The sequence below is a fragment of the Amphibalanus amphitrite genome, unplaced genomic scaffold (assembly GCF_019059575.1).
Source record: "Amphibalanus amphitrite isolate SeventyFive unplaced genomic scaffold, NRLGWU_Aamphi_draft 001609F_arrow, whole genome shotgun sequence".
Taxonomy (NCBI): Eukaryota; Metazoa; Arthropoda; class Thecostraca; order Balanomorpha; family Balanidae; genus Amphibalanus; species Amphibalanus amphitrite.
Window position 1 is genome coordinate 24,862 of NW_024883102.1, and position 26,728 is coordinate 51,589.

Here is a 26,728-nt window from a genome sequence, read left to right on the forward strand (position 1 = left end):
AGATGGCCACACAGCAAAGTGTCGTCTTTGTAAAAAAGGTACTGAAAATATCTGGAGGTTCCACCAAAGGACTTCACGTCCACCTCAGGAGCAAGCATGGTGGTATGAGTGTTGCTGGACCATCCCGATCCGGAGAGACGCCGCAAAACGTGTCCGGCGAAGGTCAAGGTGAGAGCGCTAAAACCACGGCACCGCATCTAAAAGGAATGAAGACCTTAGATTGCTACTATGTTTCCAAAACGGACGACGACCTGGATGCTATCCTAGCTAGAATGTGCGCGAGAGATGGGATACCTTTTACAGTTTTCTGTACCTCACCGGACCTACGCGGACTTTTGGCTGCTAAAGGATATAAAAACCTTCCAACCCATCACAACACGATCCGCCGGCGTGTCCTCAAACACTGTGCTCGCCTGAAGTGTGACGTGAAGGCGAAGCTGGCCGAAGAATTGTCAAATGGCAAACGGTTCTCACTTACGATCGACGAGTATACGTCCCTGAAAAACCGTCGCTATATGAGCGTGACTGTCCACTGCGAAGGTAACATGTGGGGTCTCGGTGTCGCGCGTTGTCACGGATCGATGCCAGCAGAGAAATGTCTGGATCTTCTGCAGGGCAAGCTGGCAGAATTTGGCCTTGAACTCAGTAAGCACGTCACCTGCGTCACAACCGACGGAGCTTCGGTGATGGTGAAATTCGGGAAGTCACTGCCATGTGAGCACCAACTCTGCTTCGCACACGGTGTTCACCTCGCCGTTGTCGACGCTCTGTACTCGGGTGACGCCGGGCAGACCTCTGAACAAGCAGATGACGACCGTGGTGGTGGTGGACCTAACCAGGTGAGCTTAGTATACAATTATGCATACATCTGATATAGGCACCTAGCGTGAAAATAGAATAACAGTGACGAAATGGTAGAAAATTGTGCACCAAAGTTCGTATCATTTACTGTGCGATTTCACTTCATAAGAGTCAAAGAACAAACAACATTTCACCCAGAGAACAAGGCTTAAGAGCATCGAGCTCAGTTTCATCCGCATCGCGCAATTACTCTCCTTAAAGCATAAAGAGTCGTAAACAGTGGCGTAGACAGGGGGGGCCATGGGGGCCATGGCCCCCCCCCCTTTCCGCCCAGCCGCCCAGATGGCGCCCCACTTAGCGCCGACTAGGCTGATGCCGTTTTACAGAGGGAGCATGAATTAAAAAGCGATGTGCAGGCAGGGATCGAACTCAATATCTCTTTAGGGGTGCCTGGACACCCCAATGTTCTCCAGGGCACCCCCAAATAGGACCTGAGCCCCCCAATGTTTAAGGGCGCACCTCCGGAAACCAGAATAGGTATTCCGAACCCCCAGGGTCGATGGCGCCCCTGAAAGCCGCTGGCACCCACCAGAACGGAACAGTCGCCCCATTTAAGGTTAATTGCACCCCTCTGAAGTTCATAGCTGCCCCATTCGGCCCCATCCAAGGTCGATGGCGCCCCCTGAAACCACTGGCGCCCCTCTAAAGCACCCGCATTCTTCTCAAGATCACAGTCGCTCTATCCGAGATCAATAGCGCCCTCAAGAGAGTCACTAGCGCCCCCCCCCCTCGAGACTGAAGTCGTCCCGCTTGAGACTAAAGTCGCCCCATTCAAGCCCAATGACGCCCCTCCAGAGCGCCCGGTGCGCTTCTGAAGATCACAGTCGTCCTCATCCGAGGTCGCTGGCGCCCCTCAAAAGTCACCGGCGCCCATCTAAACGGAGATCACAGCTGCCCCATCTTAACCCTAGAACGCCTCGGGGGGGTTGTATCAACCCCCCTGAGGTTTTTTCGAAGTGCACGCTAAACGGCTTGTCGTAGCGGGCTGAAATTTTCAATACCCTCTGGGGCAACCTTTGCGCATCTTTTGCCGAAAAAAATTGATCGGGTCATGTCAGGTCACGGAGTTATGACGTCATAAGAGGTACAGCCTCCGGCCGGATTTTCATAAACTGAGTGCCAACGCCCTAGGTTTCCTGCCGGTGGTACGGACATCGGTTGATGGATCGTGATGAAACTTCCCATGCATGTTGGGGCAAGTATTGGCTATCATATGGTATAAGAAATTTGACCGGGTCAGGTCAGGTCACGGAGCTATGACGTCACAAGAGGAACAGCGTCCGGTACTATTTTTGAAAAGCGCCCGAACCACTATTTTGCTAATTCTTGTCACCTCAATGGGAATATGCAGCAATATTAGCTTCTATAGGGAGCAAATGGACCTCCCAAATCCAAAAATACAATCAGATTTCAAAAATTTAAATTTTGATTTTTCGAATTTCTGCCGCCGACTGTGACCTTGCCGACTTCCGGCGCTCCCAACGCGCCATTTTTAGAGCTAGGGAAACGAAATACATACCAAACGATAGAGAATTGATCAAGGAACACGAAAGTGAAGGTTTCAAGTCGATATCTCCCACCGTTTTGCCGCAATCGCCGCCGAAAGTTGAAAAAAGTCTATTTTTCCGAAAATTTGACCTTTGACCGGTCAAAAGTAGGTCAAATGTTGACCTAGGACCAAAAAATATACCACCAATCGCGAGATCTCGTTGAGAGCAATCCGTAAGTTTTTTCCGCTAAGCTCTACGACCTTCCGTTTCGAAACGCCAGGGGGGGGGGGTCGTAACAACCCCCCCCCTGGTCGTTCGTGTTATGAGAAATGGCCTGGTCGTGCGAGGGTTAAGATCGATGGCAACCCTTTGAAACCAATGGCGCCCTTCTAGAGTTTATTCGCCCCATCCGAGACAACGCCCCTTGAGACTACAGTCCCCCCACCCAATTTCAAGGCGCCCCTCTAGACTGTCCGGCGTCCTGCTGAAGGCAACAGCGGCCCCATCCATGCCCAATGGCGCCCCTCAACGCCCCTCTAAAGATCACAGTCGCCCCATCAATCCAAGGTCGCTGGCGCCCCTCAACAGCCACTGGCGCCCACCTGAACCGGGACTTCAGTCGCCCCATCCTAAATCAATGGCGCCCCTCTGAAACCACTGGTGCCCCTCTGAAAATAACAGTCGAATCATCCGAGATCAATGGCGCCCCTTCAGAGCGTCCGACGCCCTACTGAAGGCAGCAGTGACCCCATCTAAGCATTACACCCCTCTAGATCACCCGGTGCCCTTCTGAAGATCACATTCGCCCTATCCGAGTTCGTTGGCGCCCTCCAGTAGTCACTGACGCCCATCTGAATGGAGACTTCAGAGTCGCCCCGCCCCATTCAAGATCGATAGCGCCCCCCCCCCCCGCCGAAACCACTGACGCTAGGTAGGTAATTATTTTACAATGGGGCTGTCTCATCGACACCAAGGACCCTTTTCAAGATGCAGCAGCCAGGCGGCGCCGAGCTGGGCTAGGATGTGCCAAGCGTTTCTTATAAGGCAGCCTCGATAGTGCCACCCCTCGTTGCGATACCGCCCCTCAATGCGACGCCGCCCATTCACCGTACAATGCCACCCCTCAATGCAAGTGCTGCCCCCAGCGCATTGCCCCCCATTATTGTGATGCCGCCCCCGCCTAGCAGGGCGGTGCCGCCCCAGCGTACGCCACACCGACGGAACGATCACTTTTAAAACTATCAGAGATTGATAAGACTAAGAATATGTATAAAATGTTTATCTCGGACTTTTGATATCCATGACCTAAGGTCAGGTCAATTTTGCGACTTCTCCATTAGGTATAAGTCAATTGGAGAAAATTGAAATGCGCCTCTTTTGGACGAATGTGGTTCAAAACCCTCTCAAACATCGGTACATAGGTAAACATAACACACTGAATCGATAAAATGCACCTGTGACCCTTCTGTGTGCCCCTGAGGTCATCTCAGGTCATGAACGGTCACCAGCATTTCTTTGGCTATACCTTTTGATAGAGACTTGCTAAAGCGGTGAAAACACGTCAGATGTGTTCAGCTCGACGATACGGATCGAGTGATATGCAGCATGACCCTGTCCATCAAGGTCATGATCTTGACCTGAGGTCAAATTTTCAAAATGACGTTTCAAGGTCAACGTATAGTTCATTCGACGCGTTTCGACGAGAGGAATACGATGCTGGCAAAATAAATGTCGTCACTGTCTTGAGTCAAAAGCTATTGCAGAAAACGATTTTAATAAAAACTGTTATTTTTGGAGTTGTTTCCCTCTGGAGGCGTGGCAGTCAGTCACTGGAGGCAGTCATGCATGTCCAGAAGTAGGGGCTGCACGCACTAGACATCGAATTGTAAAGGGGATGTGTGGAGAAAAAATCCAGAACGTATGTCAGCGTTCGGTCGCCTCTGACTGCAGTCGCTGCTGGTATGACAATGAGTTGGGATCTCATGGTGGATCTCATGGTCTTAATTGTTCAAGTCTTTCCTTGATTCCAATTTAGGCAATAAGTCGCAGCGTGTATCCTACATACGTGCGCTCTGATATTCTAAACACGGCAACCCCGGTCGACCACAGGCTGCAGCCCACAGGTCACTTCGGATCAGTGAGTGAGCCCGTATATTTTTCTTTTTTTTTTTGCAAAGAATAAAGATTCTGCCTATCGATCAACGTATAGTTATTTTACCGTTTCGAATTCGCATGGATGCGTATTTTGAGAATAAAATGTCCGTAGCCTGAGCTCGTTTCCTATATCATGCTAAAAATTCATCTAGATCAAGGTTTTTTGATAAAAAAAAACACCAGGCTGCAAATTGCATTAATTGGACTTTATGAAAATCAGCGAAAGCTGGTTCTTATGTATTTTGCAACACCTATAGTAAATCATGCATGAACATGACGTTACATTTTAGCCTGACACCCCTGTCACTAGCTGACAATGGCGCCCCTCTCAAGGGAAAAAGTCGCCCCCTCGAGCACCATGGCCCCCCCTTTCGCTGATCTCTGGCTACGCCACTGGTCGTAAATCTTCATCTACAAATAATCCGAGGAGCCAACACAGCAGGATGACCCCTTAATATATGTACTATTGAGCGCAGAATCCGCGCTCATACCGGGACCGAGGCTGGGCCACGGCGGGGCAGGCCTGGTGTGTCAGAGAGTGTACCGATTAGTGTGATGCGACACAGTATCCTTTGAGGGTCACGGAATGACATGACCTGGCTGTTTCTGTTCCGAGTGGGGCGGAAAGCCGGGGAAGGAGAGCCGCAGTAGGCGGCCGCAGCCCGCGTGGAGTGTGTGCGGCTAGACGTCAACGTGAGCGTGATGGCACACCTCAGTGATCTTGACAAGGGCAGGCTCATCTTGCTTTTCGATCAAGGTCACTCTGTCAAGCAGGCGGCAGAGATTCTCGGTGTAGCTCTAACTACTGCCAGACGGTGGAAACACCGTTATGAGCAGGAAGGGGAAAGGGGTTTGAAAGCGCGCTATGATAAGTGTGGAAGAAAACGGAAGACGACGGAGGAGGAAGACAGGCACATGGTGGAGGTTCGTACTTTTCTTTTATTAGGTATTTGTTGCTGTTGTCTCTGCATTTCTAGGTCAAGACGAGAGTGTAGTATCAGATGATTAATCGGGCCAGCATAATGATAATATCGGGCCATAATGACTAATCGGGACAGCATATAATGATAATATGTCGATTAAAGAGCATGTCTAATTGATTAAACGTGTCAAACTATTTACTGAGGTTAGTGCTTGTACGAGGAACATGTTTATACCTAAATAGTAGAAAACTAGGGTTACCCGCGTGCTCCGCAACGCTAAGGGGGGATTTTTTGACCCGTGGGTTGGTCTGTGTCGATTTGGTTGGTAAATATCCATTTCGTTCGATTGCTTTTTGACGGCCAAGCATTTTGTAAGAAAACAAAAAGATACATCGCATCGAGGTGCCCGTGTCGTATTATCATGCGTTCTACTTTAGAATGATTCGAAAACTGGCGTGAAGTCTTTTGAGGGCCATCGATGAATTTCGCTAAAAATGACAATGTAATGGTTTGGAACATTTACATTTTTAAGGATACTGTTGCTAATTATGCAAAAATGAAGAGTGAATATTGGACAGAATTGAATGCTCTATCCAATGGTACCATATTCAATTGCCAAAGGTATCAGGTTATGCAGCAAACCCCGTGTGATTAATAAAGTGGCACAAAATTGACAAACACCATTTTCTCCTGTGATTTGCACCACCTTGATTTGGATCAATCAGCTTTTCATAATTTTTATATGAGAGGCGGTACCTTTCTCTTGCAAATAGGCGTTGATTCAACTCGCTCCATTTAACGGTCACCTAAAAATAAAATTAATTCCAAAATCCCTCAAAAACCGCAATTTTTCAAATAAAAGTGCCCTCTCCGGTGCACGTGGCGCGTGCTATCCTCTGCATTGCACACCATTCAATAGCCCGTTCAATTCTGTACACGATGCTGTTTTCCCCGTGCCGGTCGGATCCCTGGTCACCAAGATATTGCACGGGAACTGGACCCGTGTCGGCCAAAATTAGCCATTTTCGCCCGATTTCGCACGCCGATTTATACATGTAAAGTCTATGACGCGAATTTGCACTTTTTGAGCACGCACCACGCGCTCCCTATCGACCCGATCGAGCTGAGACCCCTCAAAGGCACGTCGCGCATCCTTGATCTATGAGTTGTGCAAATTTCACCGGGCTAGGTGCAACGGTCTGGCCTGCAGTCCACGCAAAGCACCACCAAGTCGGGACCTCGGTCACGGACAGACGCACCCTCCTCAAATAGTAATATAGACAAGCGGCTGCGCCACTTGCTTTGCTGCGTGGTAGGAAAAATTGCGGCACCAGCCAATTTGCTTTCGAATGGTGTTCGATTCATGTCGATGTGTCGTCTAGAAGCATAGATATGGACGGAAATGTGAAAAGAATTTTAAAAAAGAACTGTCCTGAGGGCGTTGTTGGATGAAATTTGGGTGATACGGGGTCAAGACGGGTCAAAGGGGTCAGCCCCGATCACTTTGGGTCAGGCCAGGTCACAAAGGTCACCTCTCGTCCGATGGGATCAGCCCGGGCCACTGTTTAACTTTTGCCTCCACCACTACCCCTTCCCCTATCACTACCCCTACCACTGCCCCCAACACTACCCGTACCCCTACCCATACCCCTACCACTGCATCTACCACTACCACTACCCCTACCCCTACCATTACTACTACCCATACTCCTACCCCTACCACTACCCCTACCACTACCCCTACTACTACCCTTACTACTACCCCTACTACTACCCCTACTACTACCCCTACCACTACTACTACCCCTACCCCTACCCCTACCCCTACCCCTACTACTACTCCTACCACTACCCCTACCCCTACTACTACTCCTACCACTACCCCTACCCCTACTACTACTCCTACCACTACCCCTACCCCTACCACTACCCCTACCCCTACCCCTACCCCTACCCCTACCTCCTACCCCTAACACTACCCCTACCACTACCACTACCTACCACTGGGCCATGTCAGGTCACATACTAATTGGATCCAATAAATGTTTTTAAAAAACAGAATTTAAAAGATCTTCTAGCCCCGCTCTTGTTCGTGCCATTCCATTACCTTTCATATCGATTTTGTCGGAAATGGCGCTTTGTGACAAATGTGGCGTGTTACGGCAAACGTAGTGCATTTTCACCCGGTGATTGAGCATGCATCTTTGCACCAAATTGCACCCATATCGGACCATATTTGTCAAAACTGTGCGATTTGCGGCAAAAATGACGCCGTGAGATGATTGTTGCGCATTCCGGCAAACGCGGCGCACATGAACCTGTTGGTTGAGCATGCATCTTTGCACCAAGTTGCACCCATATCGGACCATATTTGACAAAACTGTGCGATTTGCGGCAAAAATGACGCCCTGAGATAATTGTGGCGCATTGCGGCAAACTCGGTGCATTTTTATACTTGCATAATAAACTGTTCCCATTGAATGAAAATCAACACATTCTCTCGCCACTTCTTATTCAAATTAAAAACTTGCCCATCCGCCAATGCGAGGCACCCGCCACCGATCGGCATGCATTTAGTTCACAAAGTTTGTCGACCCCGGCTCTCAATGAAGATCTACGAACCGATCAAAATTTCATTGGCGTTCTTCCAGCGCGCCCCACGCGCGAACCGTGCACCCCAGCGAGTCGGAACCTAGAAAAGGCGCTGACCCGTTCTGTCACCTATAAGGTGTGCAAAGTTCAGCCCCCTACGTCGTACCGTCTGCCCTGTAGCCGTAACAAATTGAACCCACTACACGATGTGCGGACACACAAACTCACAGACAGACAGACAGACGGATTCTGTTTGAATAGTAAGTTAGAAAAGCGGCTGCGCCACTTGCTTTGCTGCGTGGTAGGAAAAATTGCGGCACCAGCCAATTTGCTTTCGAATGGTGTTCGATTCAAGTCGATGTGTCGTCTAGAAGCATAGATATGGACGGAACTGTGAAGAGAATTTAAAAAAGAACTGTTCTGAGGGCTTTGTTGGATGAAATTTGGGTGATACTGGGTCAAGACGGGTCAAGGGGGTTAGCCCCGGTCACCTTGGGTCAGGCTAGGTCACATAGGTCACCTCTCGTCCGATGGGATCAGCCCGGGCCACTGTTCTACTTTTGCCTCCACCACTACCCCTACCCCTACCCCTATACCACTACCCCTACCACTACCCCTACCTCTACCACTACCCCTACCACTACCCCTACCACTACATCTACCCCTACATCTACCCCTACCCCTACCACTACTACTACCCATACTCCTACCCCTACCACTACCCCTACCACTACCCCTACCACTACCCCTACTACTACCCCTACCACTACCCCTACTACTACCCCTACCACTACCCCTACTACTACCCCTACTACTACCCCTACCACTACTACTACCCCTACTACTACCCTCCTACCACTACCCCTACCCCTACCACTACCCCTACCCCTACCCCTACCCCTACCCCTACCAACACCGCCGGGTCATGTCAGGTCACATAATAATTGGATCCAATCAGTACTAAAATATCAGACTTAAAGTGTTCCCAGCCCTGCCCCTATTCGTGCCATTCCATTACGCTTAATCGTATTTGTCGGAAATGGCGCTTTGTGGCATATGTGGCGCATTGCGACAAACGCGGCGCATTTTCACCCGGCGATTTACCATGCATCTTGGCACCTAATTGCACCCATATCGGACCATATTTGACAAAACTGTGCGATTTGCGGCAAAAATATCGCCCTGTGACCAATGTGACGCATTACGGCAAACGCGATTCATTTGTACAATCTTATTACAAACGGTTCCCATTTAGCGACAATCAACACATTTTTAGCCACCATTTATTAAAATCAATAACTTGCCTATCCGCCAATGCGAGGCACCCGCCGCCGATCGGCATGCATTTAGCTCACAAAGTTTGTCGACCCCGGCTCTCAATGAAGATATACGAACCGATCAAAATTTCATTGGCGTTCTTCCAGCGCGCCCCACGCGCGAACCGTGCACCCCAGCGAGTCGGAACCTAGAAAAGGCGCTGACCCGTTCTGTCACCTATAAGGTGTGCAACTTTCAGCCCCCTACGTCGTACCGTCTGCCCTGTAGCCGTAACAAATTGAACCCACTACACGATGTGCGGACACACAGACAGACTCACAGACGGATTCTGTTTGAATAGTAAGTTAGACAAGCGGCTGCGCCACTTGCTTTGCTGCGTGGTAGAAAAAATTGCGGCACCAGCCAATTTGCTTTCGAATGGTGTTTGATTCAGGCGCGGATACAAGGGGGGGGGGCCATGGGGGCCATGGCCCCCCCCTTGGCCGATTTTTTTCAAAAGTAAAATAAAAAGTTAAAAAGTTAAAAAGCTCAAAAGGGGGCCTCCTGAAAATAAAGTGGCCGAAATCCGATGAGTTTTTTTTTTTAACCTACCCACTTAGTTATTTCTTAGAAGACTAGCTGAGAAGACTTCTTTGTTAGAAGATTGGTAAAGCTTTTCATAACTTGGAGGTCTCTTATACTCACAGAGATGACCACTTTTACAGGGCCTCCTAACCTGCACAGAGGGCCTCCAAGCCTGCACAGATGTTGAGATGTTGCCTGAACAGCTAGATAAGCTCAATAGACGCAGTTTTTTTTTTGGGGGGGGGGGGGGCCCAACAAGTGGGAAGATGGGGCCTCCAACAGGTGGGATTATGGGGGGGGGCCTCCTGGTTTCTAATGGCCCCTCCCTTGGAGATTTTCTGGATCCGCCCCTGGTTTGATTCATGTCGATGTGTCGTCTAGAAGCATAGATATGGACGGAAATGTGAAGAGAATTTAAAAAGAACTGTTGGCAACACCCTGAACTGAGGGCGTTGTTGGATGAAATTTGGGTGATATGGGGTCAAGACGGGTCAAAGGGGTCAGCCCCGGTCACTTTGGGTCAGGCCAGGTCACATAGGTCACCTCTCGTCCGCTGGGATCAGCCCGGGCCACTGTTCTGCTTTTGCCTCCACCACTACCCCTACCCCTACCACTACCCCTACCACTACCCCTACCACTACCCCTACCACTACCCCTACCACTACCCCTACCACTACCCCCACCCCTACCCCTACCACTACATCTACCCCTACCCCTACCCCTACTACTACCCCTACCACTACGCCTACTTCTACCCCTACTACTACCCCTACCACTACTACTACCACTACCCCTACCACTACCACTACCCCTACCACTACCACTACCACTACCCCTACCACTACCCCTACCCCTACCACTACCCGTACAACTACCCCTACCAACACCGCCGGGTCATGTCAGGTCACAGAATAATTGGATCCAATCAGTACTAAAATATCAGACTTAAAGTGTTCCCAGCCCTGCCCCTATTCGTGCCATTCCATTACGCTTAATCGTATTTGTCGGAAATGGCGCTTTGTGGCATATGTGGCGCATTGCGACAAACGCGGCGCATTTTCACCCGGCGATTGAGCATGCATCTTGGCACCAAATTGCACCCATATCGGACTATATTTGACAAAACTGTGCGATTTGCGACGAAGATGGAGCCTTGGGACAAATGTGACGCATTGCGGCAAACGCGGTGCATTTGTAAATACCTATCAAAAACTGCACCCATTTAGCAACAATCAACACATTCTCTCGCCACTTTTTATTCAAATTAAAACTTGCCCATCCGCCAATGCGAGGCACCCGCCGCCGATCGGCATGCATTTAGTCCACAAAGTTTGTCGACCCCGGCTCTCAATGAAGATCTACGAACCGATCAAAATTTCATTGGCGTTCTTCCAGCGCGCGCCACGTGCCAACCGTGCACCCCAGCGAGTCGGAACCTAGAAAAGGCGCTGACCCGCTCTGTCACCTAGAAGGTGTGCAAATTTCAACCCCCTACGTCGTACCGTCTGCCCTGAAGCCGTAACAAATTGAACCCACTACACGGCGTGGCGGACACACACACACACTCACAGACAGACGGATTCTGTTAGAATAGTAAGTTAGACAAGCGGCTGCGCCACTTGCTTTGCTGCGTGGTAGGAAAAATTGCGGCACCAGCCAATTTGCTTTCGAATGGTGTTTGATTCATGTCGATGTGTCGTCTAGAAGCATAGATATGGACGGAAATGTGAAGAGAATTTAAAAAAGAACTGTTCTGAGGGCGTTGTTGGATGAAATTTGGGTGATACGGGGTCAAGACGGGTCAAAGGGGTCAGCCCCGGTCACTTTGGGTCAGGCCAGGTCACAAAGGTCACCTCTCGTCCGCTGGGATCAGCCCGGGCCACTGTTCTGCTTTTGTCTCCACCACTACCCCTACTCCTACCACTACCCCTTCCACTACCCCTACCCCTACCCCTACCCCTACCCCTACCCCTACCACTACCCCTACCCCTACCCCTACCACTACTCCTACCCATACTCCTACCCCTACCACTACCCTACCACTACCCCTACTACTACCCCTACCACTACCTATACCACTACCCCTACCCCTACCCCTACCCCTACCCCTACCACTACTCCTACCCATACTCCTCCCCTACCACTACCCTACCACTACCCCTACTACTACCCCTGTCCCCTACTACTACCCCTGTCCCCTACTACTACCCCTACCACTACCCCTACCCCTACTACTACTCCTACCACTACCACTACCACTACCCCTACCACTACCACTACCACTACACCTACAGCTCTACCACTACCTCCTACCACTACCTCCTACCACTACCACTACCACTACCCGTACAACTACCACTACCTATCACTGGGTCATGTCAGGTCACGGAATAATTGGATCCAATCAGTACTAAAATATCAGACTTAAAGTGTTCCCAGCCCTGCTCCTATTCGTGCCATTCCATTACGCTTAATCGTATTTGTGGGAAATGGCGCTTTGTGGCGTATGTGGCGCATTGCGACAAACGCGGCGCATTTTCACCCGGCGATTGAGCATGCATCTTGACACCAAATTGCACCCATATCGGACCATATTTGACAAAACTGTGCGATTTGCGGCAAAAATGACGCCCTGTGACCAATGTTACGCATTGCGGCAAACACGATGCATTTATAAACTCGCATCACAAACTGCTTCCATTGAACGAAAATCAACACATTTTTTCGCCACTTTTTATTCAAATTAAAACTTACCCATCCGCCAATGCGAGGCACCCGCCACCGATCGGCATGCATTTAGCTCACAAAGTTTGTCGACCCCGGCTCTCAATGAAGATCTACGAACCGATCAAAATTTCATTGGCGTTCTTCCAGCGCGCCCCACGCGCGAACCGTGCACCCCAGCGAGTCGGAACCTAGAAAAGGCGCTGACCCGCTTTGTCACCTAGAAGGTGTGCAAATTTCAACCCCCTACGATATACCGTCTGCCCTGTAGCCGTAACAAATTGAACCCACTACACGATGTGCGGACACACAGACAGACTCACAGACGGATTTTGTTCGAATAGTAAGTTAGACTAGGGTGACCCGCGTGCTCCGCAACGCGAAAAGGGATATTTTCGATCGGCGGGTGTTCGGTTGTTCTTGTGTCGGTTGGGTTATCTATCCATTTCGGTCGATTGCTTTTTGACGGCTAAACGTTTTGGTTTGTGGAAAAAATATCCACCGCATCGAGGTGCCCGTGTCTGATAAGCATGCTTTCCACTTCAGAATCTGTCAAATGTGCTTTATAATTGAGGTGCGTAGTTTTAAGACAAATGAAAGGCGTAGATAATTTTCGCTAAAAATCGTTTTGCAGAGGTTTAAAACATTTATATTTTTAAGAATACTGTTGCTTGTCATGCAAACGTGATGATTGGATCTTGGAGAGAATTGAATGCTCTTTCTAATGATAGCATTTTCAATTATCAAGCGTATCAGGTTAAGCAGCAAATCCCGTGTATCTTTTTAGTGGCACATTGTGGACAAATACCATTTTAATTCAGCGATTTTTCCACATTGTTTTTGATCAATTAGCTGTCCACAATTTTTCCATGAGAGGCGGTACATTTCTCTTGGCAATTGACGTTGTTTCAACTCTCTCAGTCTGATGGTCACGGGAAAATAAAATAAAATCCAAAATCCGTTTGAAATGGCACTTTTTGAAATGAAATTGCCCTCACACTTGCACGTGGCGCGTGCCACCCCTGCACCGCACACTATTCGATTGCCCGTTCGATTCTCTACACGATGCTGTTTTCCCCGTGCCGATCGGGCGCACGGCTACCGAGATATTGCACGGGGAACGGACCCGTGTCGGGCAAATTTAGCCATTTTCGCCCGTTTTTGCCAGCCGATTTATACATGTAAAGTCTATGACGCGAATTTGCACTTTTTGGGCACGCGCCACGCGCTCGCTATCGATCCGATCGAGCCGAGACCGCTCAAAGGCACGTTGTCCATCCTTGTTCTATAACTTGCGCAAATTTCAGCGCGGTAGGTGCAACGGTGTGACCTGTAACCCGCGCTATGTAGCACCATGTCGCGACCTTCGTAATAGACAGAAACTACGCCCTCCTCAAATAGTAATATAGATGTAAAAACATGACCTTTTTTCCTCGATAATTACCAAAACTAATGCTGTACAAATATATACTTTACTTGACAGAATGTAATATTTATTTCGACCGCAGGCCTTTTTCAAACATTTTCAAATTAGAAAAGTGTCAAACTATTTACTTCAAGATAGGATTGATAATAATAGCGAGTAATTTTTTTATCTCGCTTAATGTCGCCAGAGCCACAGCTCAAACATTTTATGTTCATGTTGAATGCTTGTAAAGTTTGCGAGACAAAATCAGAGCACATAAAAAATCGAACCAACTGAACAATGGTTGGCGGTTTCCTGCCCTCTGGGTGTCTAAGAGACAAAACCTAAGATAAACGTTTTATGGTCTTTGTGTAACAGGTCAAATGCCAGTAAACGTCCGATTGCACAAGTCATATCCAGGTAGATATCGTTTTTGCCCAGCACGCCGTCTTCCCCGCACTCTTGCAAACGGTTCCATGTCAATTCCACCAGTGGCATTTCAAGCAGGTCAAACCAGTGACAACTACTCAACCAGTGACATTTCAATCAGTGACAACTCAACCAGTGACATCTGAACCAGTGACAACTGAACCCGTGACAACTCAACCATTGACAACTCAACCAGTGACAACTCAACCAGTGACAACTCAACCAGTGACAACTCAACCAGTGACAACTCAACCAGTGACAACTCAACCAGTGACAACCAGTGACAACCAGTGACAACTCAACCAGTGTGCTGAACGCATTGGCTCCATTGTCACAAACCACGTTGGTTAAGTTGTCACTGGTTGAGTTGACTGTATACCCTTGTGAACATGTGCATTTTTCATTGTTGTTAAATATGTCTTCACTACTCCGGCAGGCGTTTTTGCCCTCCGTGGAGGAAATGCGCCCCGACGAGGAGCGACCCTGGACTCTAATGCAAGACAACGCCCCTATCCACACAGCGAGGGCAGTCAAGCAGTGGTTCGAAGACCACGCAGACTCAGTAAGTGGCATCATAAACCTATCATGGCTGCTAACTCTAAAGGGTGCCCCACACTGGACCTCGCATGCGGGTTGCGAGTTTTTGGGTTTTCGGGTTTCTTCAAAATCAAATAATGCAATCTAGCTGAGCGATTCACACTACTATCTAACAAGCGAGTCTGCATGTTTTTAGCTTCCGAGCTACCTTGCATCGCATTCCAAAAGTTGATTTTGAGTCAACTTTCGATTTTCCTCGCTGCGAGGTCTGCAAGCTCTACGAGGTTTGCGGGTTTTTCGTTGGAGTCGAATTTTGGTTCGTTCATGCTGCTATTGCGACTATATGTAGTTTTCTGAAGGTGTACCGGCTTCACAGCATTCATGAAGTGACCATGAGGGTACGGTCTAATTACTCTATGAGTTAGTATTATGCCCGCAAACTCAAAACCTGCAAACTCAAAGCCCGCATGCGAGGTCCAGTGTGGGGCGGCTTTAAGTTGTGGTATGATTTAGCTAGGTGACCGGTGACCTGATGGCATTATTTAAAAAAAATCTTGAGATGCTGTTTATTTATTTATCTGTTTATTCATTTTCACCCCAACAGCAATGCATCCCAATTAGAGGAGGCGAGGCCTACGGCTATGTGCGGGAGGCCGCTTTGCCCCTGGTCGCCTCGTCCCCGCCTGTTATAAACTTATCGAGATAACTTAAACAATTATTTAAAAAGTTCTTAAGATGCCTTACAAAATTGCTCAGTAATGATCAAACACTTTCCAACAGGTGTTATTCGTTGCACCATACAGCTTCATAGTCATGACCGATGTGTCAACCTATATCACGTTACAGTGAGTAACAAACATGGTTTTGTTCGCAGGTTCGTGCCATCCCCTGGCCCTCAATAAGCCCAGACCTGAACCCTATCGAAAATGTGTGGTCTCTAGTGGTTCATGAGCTGGAGGAGGAGCTGCGCCAGCCGGCCCGGCAGCTCAACCAGGACGAGCTCTGGGCCGCCGTCTTGGCGAAATGAGAGGAGCTCCGCCGCCGCCCCGGCTACTTCCGGAGCCCATGGTGGCCTCGATGAGGCAGCGGCTGGAGCAGTGCTCCGAGGCAGCGGGCGGTCACACCTACTAAACCGTTCTGTTTGTTTGTCATCTAATGTTAAAGAACAGTGTTTTGTTTATAAATTTTACTTATGTTACCTACATGTGATTAGTGTGCAAGATGTATATTAGTACAAATGTGACTCAGTGACAAGAGGCTGATGCCTGATTTTTTTCTTTCGTGATGTGATATTCAGGGGACTTGAAACGTCTCAACTATTAGTGCGAGCTAGGAGTGCTATGATCAGCAGCACTTGTATATAGCATCGCTGGATTATGTGCAGTGACAGTGAGAATAGACTTGATCACTCAACCTTTTATCCGACATACCCCAGGACTTCACTTGAAGAAATATATAGCTGACACTCCTGGCATGTCTTGTTTTATTATTTGAAAAAAAACTGTTAAGCTTCGTTTTAGACGTAGGTGCTACTAGCATGCAGTCATTCCTCTATTGCAGTCATTTCCTCTAACAATGAATTAGTCAACTCTAATTCATTGACAGCGAGAGTTTAATCAGCACCCAGGGCTTCGACAAATTTTGAATGACTCCGACTACTAATAAAACTGTTCACTCCGACCGACTACGGTTCCGGCTTCGACATCTTTTGCATTGAGGATTCCTAAAACGGTTGTGCAAAAGATGAAAAGGAAGATTGGTGCACTATGTGATATTTATTTTAATTGTCGCCCGTTGAAAGGGCCGCACCCTCCTGAGGTTTTTCACGAATAGCGAAAAAAGGCGGCACGTAGTGGCGCCAGCTTTCCGGCTACCTTATGGACCATCCTTTGCGCAACTTTTGGCGAAAAAATGACCGGTTCAGGTCAGGTAACAGAGCTATGACGTCACAAAGGTAACAAGGTCAGGCCGATTTTGCACGAAATCGTAGTTTTTCGATGATATCGGTTACACTTTGGCATTGTTTGGGTCAAAAGTGACTGACATGGCACTGACATACCCTCCATTGACCTATGTAGGGTCAAGGTCAGGTCAGGTCTAGTTCAGGTCAGTGACCTCTGGTGACCTCTTGAAGTTTGACTTTCCGGCGGTAATTTTTGGCCCTGAATTCGAATCTGACGGCCAAATAAAGCTGGGGCACTTGGTTTAATCACGGTTTAATGAGCGTCTCAGGGTCAAGGAGAAGTCGCCGACAGGTTAGATCACATTTCCGACCCCAACTGTCAGACGGCATTTTCGACCACCCGGGGCGCGAACGCGACCCCGCCGGCTTCCGGGCGCTCTGCCCCGGAAGTTATCGCGTAAAATGTGACAAACTTTACACCAAAATGCACCAAATTCATCCAGAAATACGATGGTGAAAATTCCATGACCATATCTGCCATAGCGGCGACGCTACCGGCGCGCAAAGTTAAAAATGCCGATTTTCCCGAACTTTGATCTTTAACCTGCCAAACCTAGGTCAAATATTTACCTATGGTCAAAAGTAATATGCGCAATCGCGAGCTCTCGTCGAGAGCAATACGGTGTTTTTCCGCTAAGCTCTACGACGACGCGTTTCGAAACGGCAGAAGGGGTCGTAACCCCCCCCCCCCCCCCCACCCACCCACCCTCCACTAGAAAGGATGGCGAAATGCCGTCCACGGGCGAGGGTTAAATTTTCAAATTGCAAAGTTCTTAAGCGCCGATTCGGGCAACTTTCATAACGGTAATACCGAGGTGCACGCATTCGTGACGCATGCCCAATAAATGTGAATTGTTATGTCACATTGACGTTATGTTACCATATACATGTAGGTATATGTATATGGTATATATATATATGTAGGTATATGTGTATATGGTATATGTTACCATATACCATATATATGTAACATACGTTATGTTACCACATACATGTTATGTTACCATATACATGTAGTTTGGAGAAACAAAAAGTCTAGTTCAGACAGAATGGCGGTGGCCATAGGGAAGTTGTGGCATTTTCGCTTATAGTTCGCCTCAGACTTCCGGTGAGATTTGTGCTTCCGATACTTATTTGATAGGAACTAATTTTTTTTTAAGGTGAGATGAACATTTTTGAGAAACATGGCAAGGTCATGTTTCTTAGCTGTTTCTTAGCTTAGCTGGCAGAGTGCATTGAGTGTCGCCGTTCGCCGACCAAGTGGCCCGCGCGCGCGCCGCCCAGTCCCACGCCGGCCGGGCGGCCTTGGCCCTGGCTTCTGATTGGCTGAGCGGTCCGTGTGACCAGGCGAGACCGTTCGGCTGGGGTCGCGCCATCACGTGACCAGGGGATCCACGGGACCGGCTCCGAGGGCGCCCAGAGTCGCAGGTTGGCGGAAAAACCGGCTAACACCAGGTTTTACCCGTGCATTTTTGAGAAACATGGCAAACTTCCATTTAAAGTTAATAAAAAGTGTGCTCATGCCTCATGGTCTGGAAGAGCAAGGTTAAGAGCAAGGAGCAAGGCCAAAAACATCAGGAGTTTTTCTATAAAACGTTGCGGTGAGAGCAAAGAGGGCGAGAAATTTAAGGACGATCCGAAACTACGTAACGGCACACCTTAACCCTATTAGTGGCAGGGGGGGGGGGTTGTTTTTATCCACCCCTCAGGTTTTTCGAGAATATCTCCGAAACCGCTGAAGCTACGATGCTGAAATTTTCTGACTTTTCCTAAAACTAAATTGGGCACATTCCCTGAAAATTTCAAGTTCATACCTTTACCAGGGGCGGTGTTGTGTTAACGTGTATGGCCGCCGCGCGGGAAGCGTACGGCGCAGCCGCGTAGTTGTGACGTCACACGACGTCACGGACCGAGCGCGAGTGGCCGGCAGAATTCTAGAACGTGCGCGGCGCGAGGCGTATATAGCCTTGTATATATATGTAAGTGTATAGGGCTGTGTAATACAGTTGGCTCAGAGAACTCAGTGTGTGCAGGTCGGAGAGAGAACCAGCGGTCGGCCCGGAACGACCAGACAGAACATGGCGCGGTCGGTTCGGCTCTCTATCTGCATTATCTCTACCTGAGTTTTACACTGCATCAGCAAGACTTCGTAATGGAAGGAGACGCTCCCGGACAGCCAGACGCCGCGGAATCGAAGCCCACGGACATTCAGCTGCTGGTGACGGCGATCTCCCAGCAGCTGGAGGCATCTCAGCGCCGTGAGGATCGCGTTGTGGCTCTACTGGAGCAACTGTGCGTTACGAGCAGTCAGAGCGGGCGACATTATCCCACCGATGATCAAAATGACGGCACGGCAGCTCATTCAGCAGTTTCCGGCCGTTCATCGGATGCTGGGCCCAGTGACACGGACCATCCCCGCACGAGTGTCGTGGCCGGTGGCGGCGTGCCGCCGCCCTGCCCCGTCCGCGCAGCGACCGGTGCCGCGCCGGGGCGCGGTGACCTTGACCGCGACCTTGCCGCGCCGGCTGGCGCACGGGGGCCCGCGGGCGCCGAGGGGCCGGCCGGTGACCCCGAGAGGTCACGCGCCGGGCCGCGCCTGCCGGCCGCGGGGACGCCCGCCCCGCAGCTCAGCTCATCAGCGTCGCTGAGGGAATTTGAGGTCTGGCGCTCGAAGTTTGAAGGTTACAGTCTTCTGGTTGGACTGGACAGCATGCCACCACCTCAGCAGCGTGCAGCACTGTTTGCCCTGCTGGATGATGACTGGTCACGGATCGTCCGGTTCAGCATACCTCTTCACGAAGACGCTTCAATTCAAGATATCATCACCGCGATGCAGCATTTTCTACGCCGACAGCGAAATGTCATTCTGGACCGGCGAGACTTTGACTCCAGAGTTCAGCAGCCGGGAGAATCGTTCGACGATTTCTTCTGCTCACTGAAAGAAATCGCCGCGTTCTGCGATTTCTGCGCAGCCTGCGTCGACGAACGTCTGCGAGATCGACTCGTCGTGGGCGTCCGCAGCGAAGAAGCTCGACGGCGCCTGCTCGAAACGGCTGATCTCACACTACAGTCAGCCGCCGACATCTGCCGAGCTGCAGAGAATGCAGCCAACAGCAGATCAGCCATCGCTGGCACACCCTCCTGTCTCCAGAAGATGTCTGAGTATCAGAGACGGCGTCAGGGCGGCCGTGGTGGGCGAGCGAGCTCAGTGACCCGACCTCAGGGTGCAGCCGCTCCCACCAACCGCGCCGGCAGCCGAGATCGGTGCTCGCGCTGTGGTGCCGCCGCCCATCGAGAGGGCCAGCAGTGCCCCGCCTCTGGACGCACCTGTTTCAAGTGTGGAAGTAAGGACCACTTCTCATCGATGTGCCGCAGCCGAGGGCGGTCACAATCAAGGCGGCGAGTTTCATCTATCCGTCTCCGCAAGTCGAACTCCATGCCGGCCAGCAGGTCCCAGCGCCTGCCAGACATCCACGTTCGAGGCGTAGCAGCTCGTTCCTCGCCCAGAGTCCTGCTACAACTGCATCGACAAGATGGCAGCGTAGAAGACACGACGTGGACGCCAGACACTGGAGCCGAGACTTCAGCAATATCTGCCAGATTTGCCAGGAAGATGGGACTCCAGCCGTTGCAGCCTGCAGCTAGCAGACTCATTGGAGCAGACGGCAAGGAGATGGACTGCATGGGCACCTGTAGCGTCAAGCTTCAGCTCGGAGAAGTGACCCGTGCGGTCGAAGTTGCAGTTGTGAGACAGCTGAACGGCCCACTTCTGTCATGGCACGACTGCATCTGCCTGGGGATTCTGCCCAGCACGTTCCCGCAGCAGATTTGCGCGGTGGAACGCCAGCCAGCTACGAGGTCAACCGCGTCTGGGCGCTCCAAAGATCGAGAGGAAACAAAAGGAGATGAAGCCGCCCAGGAAGACGGCAACCCACCAGGGCCGTCGGCGGCTGAGTCCAGGCAGCCACCCGTCTGGATCCCACGCAGCCCGGCGGCCACAGTCCATGGCGTGCCGACTGCTGCTGAGCGGCGCGAACATCTGGAGGAAATGAAGAAGGCTTTCCCCAAAGTCTTCGACTCTTCTACTCTTCGAGAGATGTCGGGCGGTGAAATGAAGATCGAGCTCACAGAAGATTCCGTTCCGTTTGCCATCTCTGCGGCTCGGAACATCCCGTTCTGCTGGCGTGAGGAAGTCAAGAAGCAGCTCGATGACCTCCAAGAGAAGGGCATCATAGAGCCGGTCTACCATCCGACTGAATGGTGTCATCCACTGGTTCCAGTCCCCAAGAGGTCGGCGGACGGATCAGTCTCTGGATGCAGACTCACAGTGGACTTCACCAAGCTGAACAAGTTTGTGAAGAGGCCGACACATCCTGTTCGAGGGACCCACGACGCCGTTGCATCAATCGAAATCGGCGCTCGCTTCTTCACGAAGATAGACAGCAAAGCCGGCTATCACCAAGTCCCGATAAGACGAGAAGACCAGGACCTGACGACGTTCATGACGCCCTGGGGGCGTTACCGCTACCGACGCGCCGTGATGGGCCTCATCTCCAGCGGCGACGTCTACAACCAGCGTGGAGATCAAGTCCTGGGTGACATCCCACGAACATGCAAGGTGGTGGACGACGTCCTGGCCTGGGACAACGACTACAACGAGCACATCAAGCACGTCTGGAAGATCCTGCAGCGATGCAACGACAACGACATCACGTTGAACGGCGACAAGTTCGTCTTCGGCGCCGATCACGTCGAGTTCTGCGGATATGAGATCAGTGCGGACGGCTACAAACCAGACCAGAAAAAGACGAGGGCGATCGCAGAGTTCCCACAGCCGGAGTGCATCACGGACCTTCGGTCGTTCCTGGGTCTCGTACACCAGCTCGGCGCGTTTTCGCCGGAGATCTCTGCAGCTGCTGAGCCTCTTCGACAGCTTCTTCGTCCGAAGAATGCATGGGTCTGGTCTGAAGAGCACACCGCCGCCTTCAACAACGTGAAGAAGCGCCTGGTGTCACCACCAGTGTTGGGATTCTTTGATCCCACACGACGAACTGTGCTGGAGACCGACGCCGCCAGACTGAAGGGCCTCGGTTTCTGCCTTCGTCAGCAGGATGATCAGGGCCACTGGAAGCTCATTCAGTGCGGCTCCCGCTTCCTGAGTGAGACGGAGTCTCGCTACGCTACGATTGAAGTGGAGCTGCTGGCGCTGACATGGGCGGCGAAGAAGTGTTCCACCTACCTCAAGGGGATGCAGAGCTTCGAGGTGCTGACGGACCACCGTCCTTTGGTCCCCATCCTCAACAAGAAGTCTCTGCAAGACATCGAGAACCCTCGTCTGCAGCGACTCCGAGAACTGCTGACGCCGTACAACTTCACCGCCGCCTGGCGCAAGGGAGCACAGCACCACGTCCCAGATGCCCTCTCCAGGCATCCTGTGGATCCACCCAGCTCATCTGATGAAGACGTGACGCTGCAAATTGGAAGTCTGGTCACACGGATTGTGGCTGAAGCTGAGGGCGAAGACGGAGGAAGACCCTCACCGTTTGAAGACGTCACACTGACAGCGATACGGGCAGCTTCTGAACGCGATCCTGAGCTTCAAGCCCTGAAGGACGTCATCATGAATGGGTTTCCGGACCAGAAGGCTGACACCGACGCTCAGGTCCGCCCGTACTGGTGTGTCAGAGACCGGCTATCTGTTGATGACGGTCACGTCATCTGTGGTCATCGACTCGTCATCCCAAGATCGCTCCGCAAGAACGTGCTGCAGAGCCTGCATGCGTCACACCAGGGCGAAGTCCGCACGAAGACGAGAGCAAGGCAGACAGTGTACTGGCCTGGTATCAACCAGGACGTCACCAACGTCATCAAGACCTGTGCAGCGTGTCGCACACACCAGACGGCACAGCAGAAAGAGCCTATCCTGCAGGAACAGACACCAGCTCGTGTGTTCGAGGCAGCATCCGCCGATTTCTTCCAGTACGCCGGGCGTACCTACCTGGTCTACGTGGATCGTCTCTCCGGATGGCCGTGTGTGAGTGACATGTCACACCAAGCCACTGCCAAGAATCTCATCACAGCTCTACGCGAGATGTTCAGCTACACCGGCGTTCCAGTCGTCCTCCGAACTGATGGTGGACCACAGTTCACTGCCGGTCTCACCAGACGCTTCCTGGAGAAGTGGGGTGTAAAGCACCAGATCTCGTCACCCCACTACCCGCAAGCGAACGGTCACGCTGAGGCAGCGGTGAAAGCTGTGAAACGCCTGATCAAGAAGACCACAGCAGACGGACGCCTGGACTGCGATTCGTTCGCAGAAGGCCTGCTCGAGCTTCGGAACGCGCCTCGTTCCGACGGCCGATCAGCTTCTCAAGTTCTCTTCGGGCACCCGCTCCGTTCTACGGTTCCTGCCCACCACCGCGCGTTCGACCGGCGCTGGCAGCTGCTCGCCGATGAGTGCGACGCGCGTGCAACAGAAGAGAAGCTGAAAACGGCAGAGAGGTACGACTCTACCGCTAGGTCTCTGCCCAGCCTCCGGATGGGTCAGCAAGTCCTGATACGAGACGCCCACACTGGACTCTGGGACCGGACTGGCGTCATCTGCGGAGTCGGCAGCTTCAGGAGCTTCCTCGTTCGGCTCCCGAGCGGACGGCTGTACTGGAGAAACCGCCGTTTTCTCCGTCCTGTCCGGCCTCTCATCACTGAACAGCGGACGACGTCACACACGCCGTTGCCAGAGTCTCCAGTACAACAGCAGCGACAGCAGCCGCAGTCGCAACAGGAACGACGACAGCCACAACAGCCGCCGAACCGGCAGCGGTCGTCGCCACAGCCAGGGCAACAGCACCATCCTCAAGAGCCGCGGTCACCACCTCTTCAGGAGCGGTCTCGACGGCAGCCTCATCAGCGGCAGTCTGCTGGCTCACCCCGACAGCGACAGGAGGATCTGTCCCAGCCGACGTCAGCTGAGGGTCGCCCTATCGCCGAGACCAGCCCTGTGACCTCCATGGCCTCCCGTCGGAGCACCCGCAGGCGTTACAGGCCCCAACGTTTGCAAGTACGGTGGGGCACGTGCTCATACTCGTGAGGGGAGGGGAGGTTTCGTGTTTGAGTGATGTGTGTATTGGTGACTGTTCTGAGAAGGTTGTTTTGTTCTTGAGAGGGGAGGTGTTGTGTTAACGTGTATGGCCGCCGCGCGGGAAGCGTACGGCGCAGCCGCGTAGTTGTGACGTCACACGACGTCACGGACCGAGCGCGAGTGGCCGGCAGAATTCTAGAACGTGCGCGGCGCGAGGCGTATATAGCCTTGTATATATATGTAAGTGTATAGGGCTGTGTAATACAGTTGGCTCAGAGAACTCAGTGTGTGCAGGTCGGAGAGAGAACCAGCGGTCGGCCCGGAACGACCAGACAGAACAGGCGGCTCCAGAGCGCTGGGAATTGGGGGGTCCTATTCGTGAAGCGAGTCATTTGGGGCGAAGATCACGATGCTGATGTATTATAACTGTATACACCAGTTTTACGAACATTGAATGAAAGGTATCATGTGATAACATATACAAAGTTATTGTGCATCCTCTTTTGACACGTTTTTGCTATAATAGGCGGATCCAGGCGTCCAAAAAGGGGGGTTATGTTTTACCTCCCAACATAGGTGCCCTGACACCGCCTATGCATGACTAATACAATTGTAGTCGTTTTCTCATAAGAAAATTGTAACACAACAAGACCATTGCCACCCTTTTTAGAAACAGTACCAACAAAAACCTTATGTACTATACTTTTTGTGTACCCCCAATCTCAATTATCTGTATCCGCCTATGATTTTTGAAAATGCATATTTTTAGGATCCATGTGAATTCCTGGTTCATTCTCTATCGATCGGCAAAAGTTGCGTTAAGATTGGTTCAGAAACCTGGCCGTGATAAACAGTCTAAAATGCATCTGCAATTTGCCCGTTTTTACCCCCTCTACCCCCCCCCCCACTTTTGACATTTTTTAATTTTTATTTTTTAGAAATGTAGATCACGTTGAGCGAAATCGAATGCCGTTTGAATTTTGAAAATCGGCCAGTTAGATCTCGAGATATCAAGGGGGGGGGGGTCGTAAACAGCCCCCCCTGCCACTAATAGGGGGTAGCCAGGAGCCTGCCACTAATAGGGTTAAAACACAGAAGCCTCTTTAATCGCATTCCTACAGAAAGGGGTCTTTCCCCGGCTGGTCGGCCATATTACAGTAATACACCGTTTCACCATGTCTGTGGCCTGCCTGTGTAGGGGAACAGCTATCTGCTGACACCGCCCGGGCCCGCTCCCTGCAAACAGCCACCGTGATCAGTGGACTTCAAGCAAACCCAAAACTTTGCTGGAGAAATAATCCCAATATACACAGTAGACACTGACGCACTAACTCCGCGCGGGCTGCCACTGCATGAATCGCTCCCCTTCTCCGGCCTCCCTCCCCCACTCGGGGAGGGAGGCCGGGGCGGTTGCCTTCCGTGCGGCGGCTGACCCAAGTTCACCAGACAGCAGCCGCCTGGATGGGATACTGTTCCGCAGCACACTATCGGTACACTCTCTGATACACCAGACCTGTCCCGCTTCGGTCCCGGTATGAGCGCGGATTCTGCGCTCAATAGTACATCTTATATAGATTAATAAGGTAAGGATATTGTCGCCTTGCAGGTGAACTCGTCAGATGAATCCGACGGTGATGACGAGGATGAGGACGACAACGTGGAAGAAAACACTACTGGTGCTACTGGTCACCACGAACTACATAGTTCGCTCTCTCCAGTCGTTAAAAGCATTAGAAACATTGTCCGCTGGTTTAGAAAATCGCCCGTACGAAATGAAGTCCTTCAGAAATACGTCAGAGAGGAGCGTGGGCAGGAACTGATGCTAGTGCTAGACTGTAAAACCCGATGGAATAGTTTGTATGACATGCTAGAACGATTGGATAACCTCAAAGCAGCTGTCCACAAAGCACTCATTGACATAGGAGACAAACGTATGAAAATGATCGATGATTATGAATACGCCGCCATACCTGCGCTCATTCGCTGCCTGAGAATCATGAAACTCGGAGCAGAAGCGCTATGCAGGAGACAAAGTGGACTATTGGAGGCTGAAGCTGCTCTAAAGTTTATGTTAAGCGCGCTTGACAAGGAGGACTGCGCGATTGCATGTAAACTGTCTGATGCGTTGAAACAGCGCATCCGACAGAGACAGTCACGTGCGGCTAAAGTCCTACAATCGCTCCATAACAAAATGTCGGCAGACAGAGACTGGAAAGATATTTTTCCTAGTGCCTCTCGCAAGGAAGCACAGGACTTAGTTGTCCACATGATGGAAAGATTGGGAGAACAGATGCATGATACCGAAGTAGGTGTAGATACAGAAGTGATGGACGCTGATGATCCTGAAGCAGCGCCGTCTCTTCAGTCGATGCTTCAACAAGCTCTAGATGAGGTTAGAGCTCCAGAGCAAGGCACCAGTTCATGCCCGTCTGGGATTAACTTTTCGCAATCTTCTCTGATGATGACGAAGGCCATAAGGAAAGAATTGGAAAATTTACCTATCTCAGGAAGGACAGGCATGGTAGCGCTGTCCTACAACTGGCTGAAGGGCATAGTTCCTACGAGCGTTGAATCGGAACGAGTGTTTTCCACTGTCGGGAATATCGTCACAAAAGTGCGGTCGAGTCTCGGCGACGAAGTCGTTGATGCACTTTGCTTCCTCAAGTGCTACTACCGTAACAAGTGAATGTGACCAGGACATGCTGCTGGTCAGACGACCACAATCCGTAG

The 26,728-nt window shown here is 51.0% G+C and overlaps 2 protein-coding genes across 2 annotated transcripts; both read left to right on the forward strand.

Moving 5' to 3' along the window:
• Positions 1-38: 38 nt before the first annotated feature.
• LOC122374129 lies at positions 39-26,728 on the forward strand. The gene is made up of 3 exons (XM_043352708.1): positions 39-839; positions 25,605-26,019; positions 26,712-26,728. The coding sequence occupies exons 1-3, from the start codon at positions 105-107 to the stop codon at positions 26,726-26,728; spliced, it is 1,167 nt and encodes a 388-aa protein (XP_043208643.1). The 5' UTR covers positions 39-104.
• On the forward strand, positions 5,102-16,208 carry LOC122374131. The gene is made up of 3 exons (XM_043352711.1): positions 5,102-5,429; positions 14,857-14,982; positions 15,832-16,208. The coding sequence occupies exons 1-3, from the start codon at positions 5,208-5,210 to the stop codon at positions 15,982-15,984; spliced, it is 501 nt and encodes a 166-aa protein (XP_043208646.1). The 5' UTR covers positions 5,102-5,207; the 3' UTR covers positions 15,985-16,208.